A 13926-nucleotide genomic window follows, 5' to 3' on the forward strand; every position below is an offset into this window, starting at 1 on the left:
ATGGAGAAAGATTTGTGTTTCTTCGCTTCTCCCTTAACATTTTGGTATTAAGGTTTCTGACCTAGTCTTCTTGGGTATTTAATTCTTTTATTAGACTTCTGGTGTGGGTTTTAAGTGTTTATTATTAACAATTCTATATACTCATACACTTTTTTTGCATAAGAGGCACTATAATTTGTAATGGATCGCTTCATTTAGTTCACAGGATGGTGGAAAAGGAAACTATTTTTGGGTTTTTTTAGTTTTGAAAAGTGTCTAAAGTGTCTAATCCCAGCTTTCTATTTTCTGTCTCCTTTCTTACATGTAGACTCATTCGTATCTTCCTTTAGGTACATATCAATCTGTTTCAGCAAGAGGAACACTTTTAGCATTGCCTAACGATTTCCTGATGGTAATTTTTTTAGATTGTTAGCTGTATGAAAATATTCTTTTAGCAATGATACTTCATTTATGTTGTTGTGTAAACTCTTTTGAGTACAGCTACCTTGAGGGACTGCAAGCAGCCTTAACAAAACACAAATTAATCCTCCAAGGCTGATGACTCTGTGCAGCTGTAACCCCATCACAGCACTCACCTTGCAGGTGCATCCGCTTTGTATAATCATCGACCTCCACTCAGAATCCTGATAATGTTGGTTTTATCACACAGGCTTCCTGTGATGCTGCTTCTGCCTCTCCAGAGATGCACTATACACCTCTGCCTTCTGGATCCAGAGACCTCACCAATCACAGAGGTATGAACTAAACTTTTATTGGTATGAACTGCTGCAAGGTGATAAGCTTTACTGTAAGGACTTCTCTGTATTAGTTACTGCTGCATTTCACTTTACAGAGAACACCGTGCCTTTCAAACACTAGATGAGAAAACCATACCTGTCAAGACTACAGATTTTAACTCATATTAAATAGGATTTAAAGGTAGTCCACTGGGAAAGCAAATAAATCTATGGATAATAACATTCAGTGGTGTGTGTGTGTGTGTGTGAGAGAAAAACGTGAAGAGATTAGAGTGCTTAAACATTGCTAAGTAGATGATTACATGCAGCACTGGTAATTTTGAGAGAATTTGTAAACTTTCTAGTATTTGTAAAGTGAGAGCTTTTTGGCAGTTTAACAATTCAGATCTATAATTTTGAAATGTTCACGCATTTTCATTGCAATAAAAAGGGATTCTTCTCTGTTTTTCAACCTTAAAGGCAGATCAGTGTTCAATTTCCTTTTTCATCAATCCTTAGATCTTAAAAAACACCTTGGGCAAATTCTCAAATTCCTTCTGCATACCTATGGAACAAAAAGTTCAGGGAACAGGTGGAAAATTGAAGTCAGGAAGAGTGCATTCCAAGTTTTTTCACCTCTGTTAAAAAAAAAAAACAAAAAACAAAAAACAAAAAAACAAAAGGAGAAATTTGTAAAGCTTGGAGCACTTTTTTAGCTTTTAGCCTAAACCAGAGCAATGATCCTCTTATTTATTTCCTATGTTATACATTATTTCTACATTGATAATGTAAATCGTTTGTGCAGAAGCAGGTTTTGTATAGGATACCAGAGTCAAAGTCAGTCTTCCATTTATGAATTGATGGTAGCTTATTTTAGTGTGTGTTCAAATTCTACAGCACTACAGAAGATGGAGGCAGCTGTAGCAGATTATCATATTGCTTGAAACTTTCTGAGAGCATCAGGCAGGCAATGCACCTGAGCAAGGATCTGTGATTCAGGTGGGAAGGATGAGGAAAGCAACAGATTAGATTTTAAGTCACTGCAGCCTATCTAACTGTCATTGTACCAGAGCTGTAGATGAATATGAAGCTACATCGTGGCTTTGGCGTAAATTGATATGGCATCCTGGAAATCAGCTGTCCTGGAAGTGCTGTAGTGCTTTGTGTTTGGACACTAACCTCAGGTAGAAACTGATACTTTTTAAGGAGAAAGGACCAACCAAAATCTTAGATTTGAGCACACAGCTGAACTTCAGGGATTAAAATAAAAACAGAAACTGCCCCCAAAAAACCTGCAACCCATTGCCCTCCTGCTCTCCCCCCGGCATAAATGCCTCTGAATTTCAGATAACCATGTTGGCTTTAAGGTTGGATTTCTAGTGTTGGATTAAGTAGCTATACTCTACTAAGACAATAAATAGAGTGACAGAATGTTGTACATTCCTGACGTCTATAAAAATACATTAAAAAATACCATTAAATGCCAGGTATTCTCAGATCTTTTTATTTAGATGATAGTGAATTGGAAGTGTGGCTTCATGGCTCATTTTGTTATCTGACTTGGCAAAAGAAATGCCAGTAGCATTAAGTATGAAAAGCTGTGTGCCTGCATTATTGATTGACTTCTCTTGCAATGAAGCAATTGTGTAGCTCTAGCAGGCATCGCAGACGTGTCCATGTGGATGTTCATTCAGAACTGGAGCCAGGTTCTAAACACCACTGGCATCACTAAGATTTGAGAATACCTGCTCTCTTGCAATGAAAGGGGAAAATTATATTCCCCAAATTACGAACTTTTTACCCATAGCTACTCACATAATTCTTTATTACTTGTCTTTACTCTTCTCAGAGATCTTATGCTCTGCATGCTAAATATCCTGAGAATTTCCTTGTGCTTAAGCACAGTTATAAGTAAAGTGAATGGAGTCTCATCCAAAGAAAGGGTAAAATTAGCCCTAAAAAGACATTGTTAGCATGATCTGATAAGTTTATGGAAGTACATATAAATATATATATATTCACAAGGAAATAATTAAGGAAACTTTTCAAAATTCCAGGTGTTGGAAGTACCAATTCAACAACCTGCTGGCAGGGTCCGTTAACTCAATCAACTTCTTTTATACAAAGAAAAATCTCTAACTTCACAAGCCCGTAAAAGATTAATTGGAGTCAATAGAAAAATCTCCAAGGAAAGAATGAAATACTTAAACAGGTTCTGAATATCTTCAAGTTTTTTTCTTCACTGAGTGCTTGCAGTGTTGTAAAATAGGATTGAGTCAGCTGTTGATATGTAAACATTGGCAGTTTTCAATGCATACTGGAAAGATGAATGCTGTAAGTTTGTGAGTGTTCTTATTTGTCCCTTGTTTATCAGAATCCTAAAGTCTGGCAAATGGTTTGGTACAGCTGTAAATTGATTTTTGGGTTGGGAGGGGGAACAGGAGCAAGTTGGATGTATTTGATTGGTACAGTTATATTACTTAGACATTTCTCACTCTATTTGCTCTACCTGCGAAAAATCATAGCTAAAAACATATAATTATGCATGAATTACACCATGTATCTTATAGCTTTTGTGTTCATGCATACAGCATATAATTTCCAGTCAGGATCTGGTCTTTTCAGGTTGACTCCATGTTTTGTACAGTCAATTTCAGGAATGGTAAAAATCTCACTCTCTCTTTCAAAGCCCACAGAAACAGCATACGACAGTGCGACATAAGCGTGGAATGATATGGAATAATCACTGTAAATATTCTATCTAGTGTTATGATGTTTGAGTATAAAAAGAGCAATAAATGTTGGATATGTATTTTGAAGCTTTAGAAGATTTCTCCCTGTTTTGGGAAAGTTGCTTTCCCTTGTATTACTTTGTTGCTTAGACCCACTTCTCTAAGTTGAACTTTCACTCAATCCCACTGTTCATATTTTTCAGTAAAAATGTATTGACCTTCTATTTAGGTTTTGGGTATCTGACAACAATATGACTTGATTCTTTATATGATCTAATTGCAGTCCCATTAGGCAAGCCTTCAAAAGTGGTAATTTTATAGCCGGCTGTATTTTTGTTTTGATTCCAAAACAATGATCTCAAACTCCTAAGGGTTTTTTTCTTGATCTTTGTTAAACTAGCGTTTTGTATTTCATTTTACATGGATTTAGACTCCAGTGATTTACTTGTATGAAATAGAACTATTTGTAGAGTTCTCTTACCTACTTAAAATGAGTCAGTTTGAAGACACAACCTCCTGTCATACAAAGCACTTCATTTATTTCTAAATTCCATTGCTTGTATTGTGCTAATTTTCAGTTTTTCTGATGAAATAAAGTAATTTGGCCACCCCTTTCTATCTGCTTGCCCAGATCTACCTTTAAGGAAAAAAAAAATCAAAGAGAACAGTTACTTATTGTTGTTTTTTAAATAGAAATGGCCATGCTCCCAATACACAAAAGTAATGAAGTGTAGTGCCTTTTAGCAGAAACTTGGTCCAAAACTTTTGGGGTTTATGTAATTTTTTTAGTGATTAGTATGTATGTCCCAGGTACATTTCTGTTCCTTATTGATAATTTATTAACTAGGTACATATCTCAAAATAGAGCTTTCAATTCTTAACATAGTTGGCATTGATGAAAAAGAAATTTAAAAATCATAATAATGTGTTTTTAAAGATATTTTTTTTAAGTGTGGAGAAAGGCTTCCCACCCTTCACGCCACTCAAGTTGTATATTTGTTTTTCATAATGATGTCTTTGGTAAGGAAGTGCCTTTGTTATGTGTAAGCATTCAAAAGAACAGTAGTTCTTTTGCCTTCTAAAAGAACAGTAGTTTCCAGCTGCTGGGGAAAACAGTAGTTTATCATTCTATCTCTTCAGAAGCAGTATCACTAAATCATCACTATCATGAAAATCTGTTTTTTCCCATATAAAAACATGTGCTGGATGCCCTTTGTATAAACAGTTACTTTATAACATTGTCTGTTACCTGATTTACTTGAAAACAATATTAATTTGCCAAAGTGATTTGGTTTCCAGTAACATTTTACAAATGACTCCTCCTTTTCTTGTGCTCTTATTTCTGGGAACAACCAGTGGTAAGTCTGCCCCATAGTTTACTGGTAAAAGGAAGAAGAAGCAGTTTCTAAGCTTGTATTTATGTAAGTAGTTTTTAGAGCCTTGGCTTGGATTTAGACCAAGTTTTAATAGTTCCAGTATATTCTGACTGGTAAGAACTTTCTGAACAAATCCACTGTCCTGTTTTGGTGTCTATACAGTTAATTACCCAAGTGTTCTGGTGTATGCAGGCATTGCATTGTCTAGTTTTATGTTTGAATGATGAGAGCCCAAATGAATATTTATTCTGCTAACATGTTTGAAGCAACTGACAGATATGTTTTCTGATTTTCTAATCTGATTTGAAAAGTCATAAACTGAATTCAGTGTCAATGTCCAGAATACCAGGGACAGAATATTTTAAAGCTTCCTATTAATCCTCTGACAGTAATCTTTATAGAGCCTTTTTGAACAAAGGAAAAGAGAGGTTCCTCCTGCTCTCAGTTTCTCTTTTTGTCTACATTTCTAAGCAAGTAAAAGTATGTAGGCATATAATCAGATAGAGAGACACCTGAATTTGATATGTTTCTTCTTTTCTGTGATCATTTTACTGTGCTATTGTACTCAGAGAGTATTTGTCATAGTAAATTTTTGCTAATGCCTGGAATATCTATACAGAGTTCATTCTGATTGATTGTTAGGATGTACCACGCAGAAAACCAGCCAGTAGCTTTGTAGGAGTTGAGATACAAACTAGATCAAGACAGAAGTGGACTTTAGAATGCACAACAAGTGTTTAACCATCCAGTTGTGCTGGAATTCACAATCCAACAGATGTCAAAGGACACCTACTACTTTCAACAGTTAGTGTTGAAGGAAAAAGGTAGAATTTTTTGGGAGACAGAGAGAGTAGTGTAATTGCTGTGACATATGAAAGTCCCAAGCTATCCTCTTAGCATTTACTTGTTGTGCCTCAATTTGCTCAGCTTGCTCACACTTTAAAAATAAATATTCTTAGGTTCATGTGGAACTAATAATGTATATCAATCATTCCAGAATTTGGTTTAGACTTTTAAGGCAGTACTTTAAACTATTTGAAGTAAAATTATAAAATTGACACACACCTCTTAATAATAAATGTTAATACCCAAAGTTCTTATTTTTGAAGGCTTTCAACTTCATACACATGTACTGTGAAAAACATGCTGCCTTTAAATCACAGACATAAAAAGAAAAGGAAATCGGTTTACATAAAAACTTACTTCCAGAGAGATAAGTATCATGTTTATATTATCATTGCGGTCTTCTCTGTTGTTGTTATTGACACAGTTGTTAGGTGCTCATTGCGTTTTCAAGCCAGAGGCTTATTTAGAGTTTGAAATTGATTTCTGGGAAAGTCACAAAGCAATTTATATGGCAGCTTATCATAATTAGTTAGTTTTCTTAGTGTAAACTGCACTTTATGCTTATCAATTGATTTTTCTGTGTATCTGCATAAAGCAGCTCATTTTATTCTGTACAAAAAGAGAATAATAATAATAAACCAACCCTGTGAGTAGTACTTTATCATTCAGTTAACAAAAGGTGTCTATATATGTATATAAGAAGTATTTACTTTAATTTGTCTAATAAATAAGAATAGGATGAATAAGAGAACTGCAAGCAGATGCAGTATATGAAAGCTCTGTATCAGGCAGAGATGCTGTGAATAGTGAGATGTTCTTTGTTGTTTTACACGAGGTGTCCTTTGAAAATATCATCTTTGCTAAGCTGCAAGATGTTATGTGTCACAGACTGCAGATCTCTTAGGCCAGGATCTTCTCACCATGAGATGAATAACCTTAAAACAAACAAACAAAAAAAGTTCTCAGTAGCATGGAACAGACAAGATCATATTTTCCAGGGGCAGGAATGCTCAAAAATAAGCTGTGACATTTCCTATTAATGCCAGGAAATGTGTCCCAACATTGAGTTGTGCTGTGGTCATGACTTAACCTCAAGGAGAGTGGGTGGAAATCCTCTTCTTTTGGAACTGTGGAAGAACGCTAAAATATTGAGTCTGTTCTGGGAAAAAAAAACCAAAGAAAACACCAATATGCTCCCCCCCAAAACCAACAAACAACAAAACAAAACTGAAAACCGACCAAACAAAAAAACCACTCTCCAAAACAACCATTTGGCTTTTCTCATGAAATGAGAAATTGAGTTCTATTTCCTTGTTTGTTAGTTTGGGAAATGGACATTAATGGAAGGTCAAGAGACATAGGAGAAGCATGGAAAGCAAAGTGATGGTTGAGTATCAATGTGAGAGAATGCTTGGTTAAGAAAGATTTTGTTTTCCTGTATCAGTTAGTTCCCTTTACTTAAAGTGGTGTGAAGGAAAAAAAAAATCCATTAGAGGTGAATTAGGGTTTTGTAGTCTGGAGGTGTGAGAAGGTAATGTCAGAAGTTTCAAGAATTCTGATACAAGATGTTTCTGCTGCATCTGAGAGAAAGGCAGACCAGGTCTTTCTTATTCCCATGCTGAGTGGCTCCTGCTTATGCCCACAGACTCACCAAACCTTACACTGGGAGATGAGATGAACGATACTGACCCGTAGCTGTTGCTTCAGTGCTCCAGCTAATGGCATAGCTCTGACTGTGATTTTTCTCTTCCAAGCTGCACTCTAGTTTACTGCCTCCTCAGTATTTCTGATTGATTTGCTTTTTGGGAAGAAGAATAGGTAGAAGGAATGTAGAGGGAGTGTAGGTGGGAAGAAATGCTAGAAGGCACACTTCCTTAGAGGGGCATACTCCAGTGAAATGCTTCTATCTGATAACAGAAGCCCTATAACAGAATCTGATAACAAAATATTGATATTTGCCCCAAGTCTGCAAATGTGTTAGAAATCTCTCCCGATTGTGTGGATTGACACACAATCAAAAGTGTTGCCTTTAAGAGGAATTGAGACATCCAGTACACACTCTCAGGCACGTGGTGGGATTGTTGTGGTGTCCTGGGCAGGGCCAGTAGTTGGACTCAATGATTCTGATGTGTCCTTCCAACTCAGCATGTTCCATGATTCTGTGTAATCCATTCAGCTCACAGCTGTGAAGTGGTTTATTGCTGAGCAGTAATGAAAGAACAAGTTAAGGAGAGTCTCATGTAGTACCTCTCCTGAGCACTAATTTATTTGTTTACTGAAATAGAACCACCACCAATAACTGTACTCTTTTGTGAACCAATTTACCTCACTTGCTCAGTAGAGATAAACTCTGCCAGCATCTGCATGTTTCTCTCCAAAGCACAAAGACTTACCCAAATGTGGAATAAATTGTAGTTGGATTTGAATGTGACCTTAACTAATATGGTTCAAGAAATAAATTTTCTGGGTCATTGGATTCATATTCTTGTCACGTACAGGGTCAACAATTTCTTGCCTGTATATACAAGGAATGTTGGATTTGAATAAGGATACTGTAGATTACTAAAACTCCAGCATAAAAATGTATTTTCTTTTTGTATATTTACAATGATGAGAGCAACTAGTCATGTGAAACTATGCTGGGGTGAATGAGGTGGGGATGATATATAAAGTGACTTGCAGTTTTGTGTAAAGTCTTTCTTGGTGGCCAGAAAGTTGATTCAGTTTTAAATGACAACATATTTTCATTTGTGAGCCTTCTCTGTGTTCTGTGGTTTGAAAGCAAATCCAAGGCGTGTGATCAAGCTGACCAGAAGTAGGTTCTAGGAGGATCACTTCCTGGTGTGCCATGTCTCTGTGGGAATGAAATACTCGTGTTTCTGTGCAAGAAGATTTTAAAAGAAAAAGAGAGGGTAATTAACTGCTTAATCAAATTTAGATTAAAATATTATTAAATATCTAAGATGTTGGGCACAAAATTCCCATTCTGCATCTAATGGGAATTAGGTGTCTAAGACTCAGGCAGCCTTTCCAAATTATTAGTATTTTTTTCAAATATTATAGGGATTTTCATTTTTCTATAGTGCACGTTCTCTAGTCTGACTGTTGAAGACCTGACTGTTTTCCACTCTGAGGTTTTTCATTGTAACTTTCCATGTTTGCCAAAGCTAACCTAGCAGTCTAGGCCCAAGTCACCCATAGAAGTGTCAAATCAGAGGGAATAAGATTAATGAGGAAAAAACCTGTAACTTCATATTTTTGGGCAGTCTAGAGTGTGTTTGATATTTCTCAACATAGCTCATTTTTTCATGCTGGCAATAAGAAACCGTAAGAATACTTAAACTCCAAAGCAGCATGACTATAAAGTGGCAGAAAAACATAGAACACATTGGCTTCTATAAGTGGAAACTTGGGATCCAAAACCATAAACCTATCTCAAATCTTCTTTAGATATGCGGGAGAACTAATGATGAAATGTGTCTACAACTGGCAAATCAAAAAAAGTCTAGTAAATTTACCACTTGGCCTTATAATCTTTTACATTAAAGAAGTCCAATCATGAACCACGCACAGTATTGCAGCTCTTTTGGAGAAACTGGGTTCAACTCAGACCAGTACTGTGCAAATACAGTGTCCTCAGAGATCCCCATGTTTAGTTTGCACTCCAGTCTAGCCTATTTTTGCAGGAGTCCTCCAATTTTATCATTCAGGCATTTTTATGGCCTCATTGGAACAAATAAACAAACATCTGGAATCATGTGGTATATTTAATTAAAAAATTTTTGGTTGGCCAGAAATAGTAAAATCATGAAAAATTGCCTGTCTCCAAGCTTAGAAAGGCCAAATGATGAAGCTGTTGGCTACAGACAGTTTTACAATGTATTGAAATTCATAGATATGCACACCTGCTGCAAGTCCCCCCCTTTTTTTTGATTCATAACCATTAATGAGTGTGTAGTGCACAGATTGTAGCCCTTGTTTAAATGGGAATTTACTGTTTTTAATAACATATAGACACGTGTTGCTATATTCCATACAGTCTTTACTGTTCTGTAATACACAGACAGGATAAAGCTTTATATTGTTGGTTAAAGAAACAAAAAGGAAAAAGTCTTTGCAGTGCATGTTCTATTTGAATATTCTTTTATATGAGCATGTTTTAATTCCAGAAGCAGTAAATATCTGCCCCATGCTAAGGTTCTGTGTAGCAAATGTTGGAAATGTGAAAGATGGTGTTTTCTCATTAAAATTAGAAGCTGTAATGGAAATGCATGTTTTCATTGTTACATTTAATGTGTTTTTTGAGGAAAATTTCAAGAGATTCTTACTTTCGCAGTCAAAACTGCTTGCTGTCATCTGAGATGTTACTGTATGGTTGCAAAATATTCTACAGACTAGGATTATTATTTATGAAAACTAATTTGTCTAATGGGCTGCTACCATTTCAGGCACAAATGCCTTTGAACATATGGGACATAAAATCTTATTTTTGAGTTTGTACGTCTCAGTTTCTAGATAGCTGAGCTCTCTATAGAGAAAAACAAAATGGCATACACACAGAAAGTAGTACTGCATCCAAATATTGTCTGCTATTCATCATATTTCTCATGATTAAAATAATTAGGCCATTCCATTTTGGGCTGCATTTCTCTGAGGATTTAGACTATTTATCAGGATAGGATGCTTACGTGACTTTGGGCACTGTCCTATAGTCGATGTTACTGAACTGAATGAAGAGGATATGGGTGTCAGCAGAACAAGTGCTAATTCCCACATAGTCAACCATGCAGAATCCTGCTTTAAAATTGGGGGGAGGAGGTAGAGGAAGGGGTAAAATTTCCTTCAGAGTCAGAAGGGCAGCCATCTGCATAATAGCAGTGAAACTATTTTATCCCCTTGTGTGTTGCTTCTTTACAGTGTGCACATCTTGCTGTAACAGCTACATTTCTTTCAAGCTATGAACAGCCAAAAAGATGCAATGTATTTTGCATTTCATTGTTCAGAGTGTGTGCTGTACTAGAAGTGAGTGAAGGTTCTTTTCTTTAATTTTGACTCCAGGAAAGAAAGGGGTAACTTTGTAGGATTTCATTGCATGATCTTATGCAAGAAGGGAAAGCTGTCAACATTTTATTGGATATGAATATCTGTATTCATGGTCTAATGATATGTTTGCTGATCAAAGTTCCTTTCAGAGCTCTGAAAGCAAATGATAAGTAGGTTGACAACTTCCCTTTTTTTCCTGTTTTGTGATACTTTTGTGGTCTGTTAGTAACCTTATTGTTAGAAAAGTAAATGATAGGAAGCACCATGACATCCTTCATTAGCTTTGTATGCCCTTAAGCAGAGAGATCACACCTGGGGAGAAGAAAGGGAGGAGACAGAGAGGTAAACAATAAGTATAAACAAGTGCAATTGTTTTGTGTCCCTTACCAAACAGAGGATGGCTGATCCCTTTTTTGTTGATCTTCATTGTGCCTTTTACATTTTGAGATATTTTAAAAGTTGTTTCTATTTACACAGAATGAATTTCTTTTGCTGTGTGATTGACAACACTGATATGTTTTGTAAGACCCTTTTAAGAAAGCTTGTCTTTGACTCTAAAGTGCCTAGTAAACCCAGGCAACCACCTGAAAGACCCCCCACCTGTGGCTGCATAAAACTGAAATACAGAATGGAAAATAACCTATTGAGTATGCACTTTCCCACCCACTGAGAGCAAAATGCAATCCAGTGCAATTTTAGTACTTGCGTGCCACTGGGGAAAATAGAGTCCTAAAATCACATAGTGAAGCATTGGGAAAATTCAGTGACTTTGTGCTAAGCGTTATGTTATAAAAGCTAAGGAACCGTAAGCTTTGCTTCTCAAGTGAGACAGATTTGTATTGCAGTTCTGTTAGAATGCCTACCAATTGTAATGATGATACTTAGCACACTAGGCTGAAAAAATATAAGGCTAGTGAATATGAATTCTTTCACTGGAATGCTATACAGAGGGGTTGCAAGCAACCTTGTGATGTCTACTTAAAGACCAAAGAAGACTGCAGTCTCTGAATTTGTTTTCTTTTGCTTTTGCTCATTGTCAGGCCACGTACAGAGATGTAGAAAGAGCACTTCACCCAAGTTAGCTCCTTCAAAACCATTTGTAGTACTATACATGGCTTCTCACAAATAACAGAGAAATAAATTCGTGTTCAAGTCTTGCCTAAGTGGAGTTAGAATATGTGTGTACCAAAATTACAGGGCTACCATGCCAACGTGCTGGATTTCCCCACGTTAATTTAGCTTCCTCTGTACCAGCTACTGCAGTAGAGGCAACTGTAGTAGCTTTAGCATTATATTTAATCAGATGTGCTTAGAAAAATGGTATCTATCCTCTCTCTACCTTTTCCTCATAGGAGTGAGGCTATTAGTTTTGCTAAACTGTGAATGGGAACAGTCTCCACAGTAAATTTTCTTTCTGTGAATAAAAGGAGTGGGTTCAACGGAAATAATCCCCAAGGGAAGAATTGGAATCAGCTAAAAGGTTGGCAAAAAACAACCCCACCAAATCAACCAAATGCACCCTACCACTCCTCCCAAATCCACCTAATTAATTCACTTGGCAGATTGTTTCCTTCTTAAAGGCAGTGAATGATGGATTTCATGAGGGGAGAAAAGAGAGTAACTTTAAAATAAATAGATTAAATATAAGCTATTAGATCATTCAGAAGCAATTTGGTGTGTCAAACGCCAACTATTACTGATGTAAAGTAAATGATATGTCAAGAAAAAATACCAGGTGAAATTACAGTAAGGTAAAAAGGAAATATGTAGACATCCACTCAGCTGATAATTGGGGATGTAAAGTTTGCCTCTGCCTTGTAATCTGATGCTAGATAACAATGGCAGCAGAAATGTGGAGGGTAGCTAAAAGAGTCCCTTTCCTGTTAATCATTGCAGTGCTTTCTTTTCACTATTGTTCCACTCTGTCAATATAAAAAGTAATTCTTTTACCAAGGTGAGTTTAATAATAAAGTGAAAGAGAAACTGTCAGCTAAATTATTTTTTTTGTGTAGAAAAATCTGTTTGTTATAAAGGATTATAATGGCTTTATTCAGAAGAGAATGAGACGAATTAGAACATCATGAGAACATTATGAGAAGAATTAGAACATCAGGAGATGCTACAAAGCAGAGGATGTTTGAAATATTGTTAATGCCTGTAAATTCTCTTATCCTGCCAACTCATACATGCTTTTTTTTTTTCTCCTCTTGGCATGTTTAGGGGAGATAGCCCCTGAGATGAAATTTCTGGATGAAATGAACTGGTTAAAATATATTGCAAGATTTGTAGATGGCATTCATTTAGGAGACAGGGGAACCGTAATTCAGGAATTCAGGCAGAAGTTGTTCCCACAAGAAGCTAAAATATGGATTGCAGTTTAGTAAATAAAGAAAGAAAAAACTGCAAAGAGCAAGTGTGCTTTGCAGAGTACAAAGAAAATTTGCAAGAATTCTAGTAGTGACGGCCACTGAGAATAGATGCCAACTTGCTGAGGCTGATATGGTAGCAGGGAATGCGCTGAGTGGGAGATCTGTGTAAGAAAAGGAATTTTTCTTTCACAAGCGCTTGTAACCTTAAATCATCCATCCTGCATGGAGACAACATTTCCCTGACAGATTAATCTTTAGGATCTGAAATCATACTTTGTAAATGTACCACCTAAAGAAGCTACTGTGTTTTACCAGGGAGTCGAGTCTTACTCTGTTGTTCTGGTTTTCACTACCACAGGCAGGAAAGGTCAAGCATTAATGCTGCTGCTGTGAAGTTCTGGAGGTTGTTCAGGATTTGTATGTGAAAGCCCAAATGTAGAACCATTCTGCGGTTTCTAAGTTAGCTAAAAAGTTGTACATTATTTCAATCTCACTTAGAGATTTTGGGAAGGCAAATGGCATCCGATTCTTAAAATAGGTCTTGCCAGTAAGAAGCCCAGCTTTAAAATCTATGTAACTATTTTAACTTATGTAATATGGGTTATCTAAAATTCAAACAGAATTATTCTGGTAACACTGAATCTTAACAGGACCTGCTTCAGAAAGCACTTTTAAATAAATGAAGTTCTGATCTGTGAAGTTCAAACTAACTTTACCTTTCATGGGAAGTATTTTTTAAGTATGGTGATGGAGCAAAGAGTGAAATGAAAAGCAAAAACTAAAATATGGATGGTTGAGCTAACATTTATACTCTTTTAAGTAAAAGAACTAGCACATTTATTAC

General features: G+C 36.2%; 1 protein-coding gene across 1 annotated transcript in view; it reads left to right on the top strand.

Moving 5' to 3' along the window:
* Positions 1 to 13926, top strand: part of LRMDA (leucine rich melanocyte differentiation associated) — a 645824-nt gene that overhangs the window by 541850 nt on the left and 90048 nt on the right. The window contains exon 6 of the mRNA XM_032694727.1: positions 650 to 734. Within this exon, the coding sequence (XP_032550618.1) occupies positions 650 to 734 (85 nt within the window). The remainder of the gene's footprint in view (positions 1 to 649; positions 735 to 13926) is intronic.

Source organism: Chiroxiphia lanceolata, chromosome 8 (genome assembly GCF_009829145.1).
Source record: "Chiroxiphia lanceolata isolate bChiLan1 chromosome 8, bChiLan1.pri, whole genome shotgun sequence".
Taxonomy (NCBI): Eukaryota; Metazoa; Chordata; class Aves; order Passeriformes; family Pipridae; genus Chiroxiphia; species Chiroxiphia lanceolata.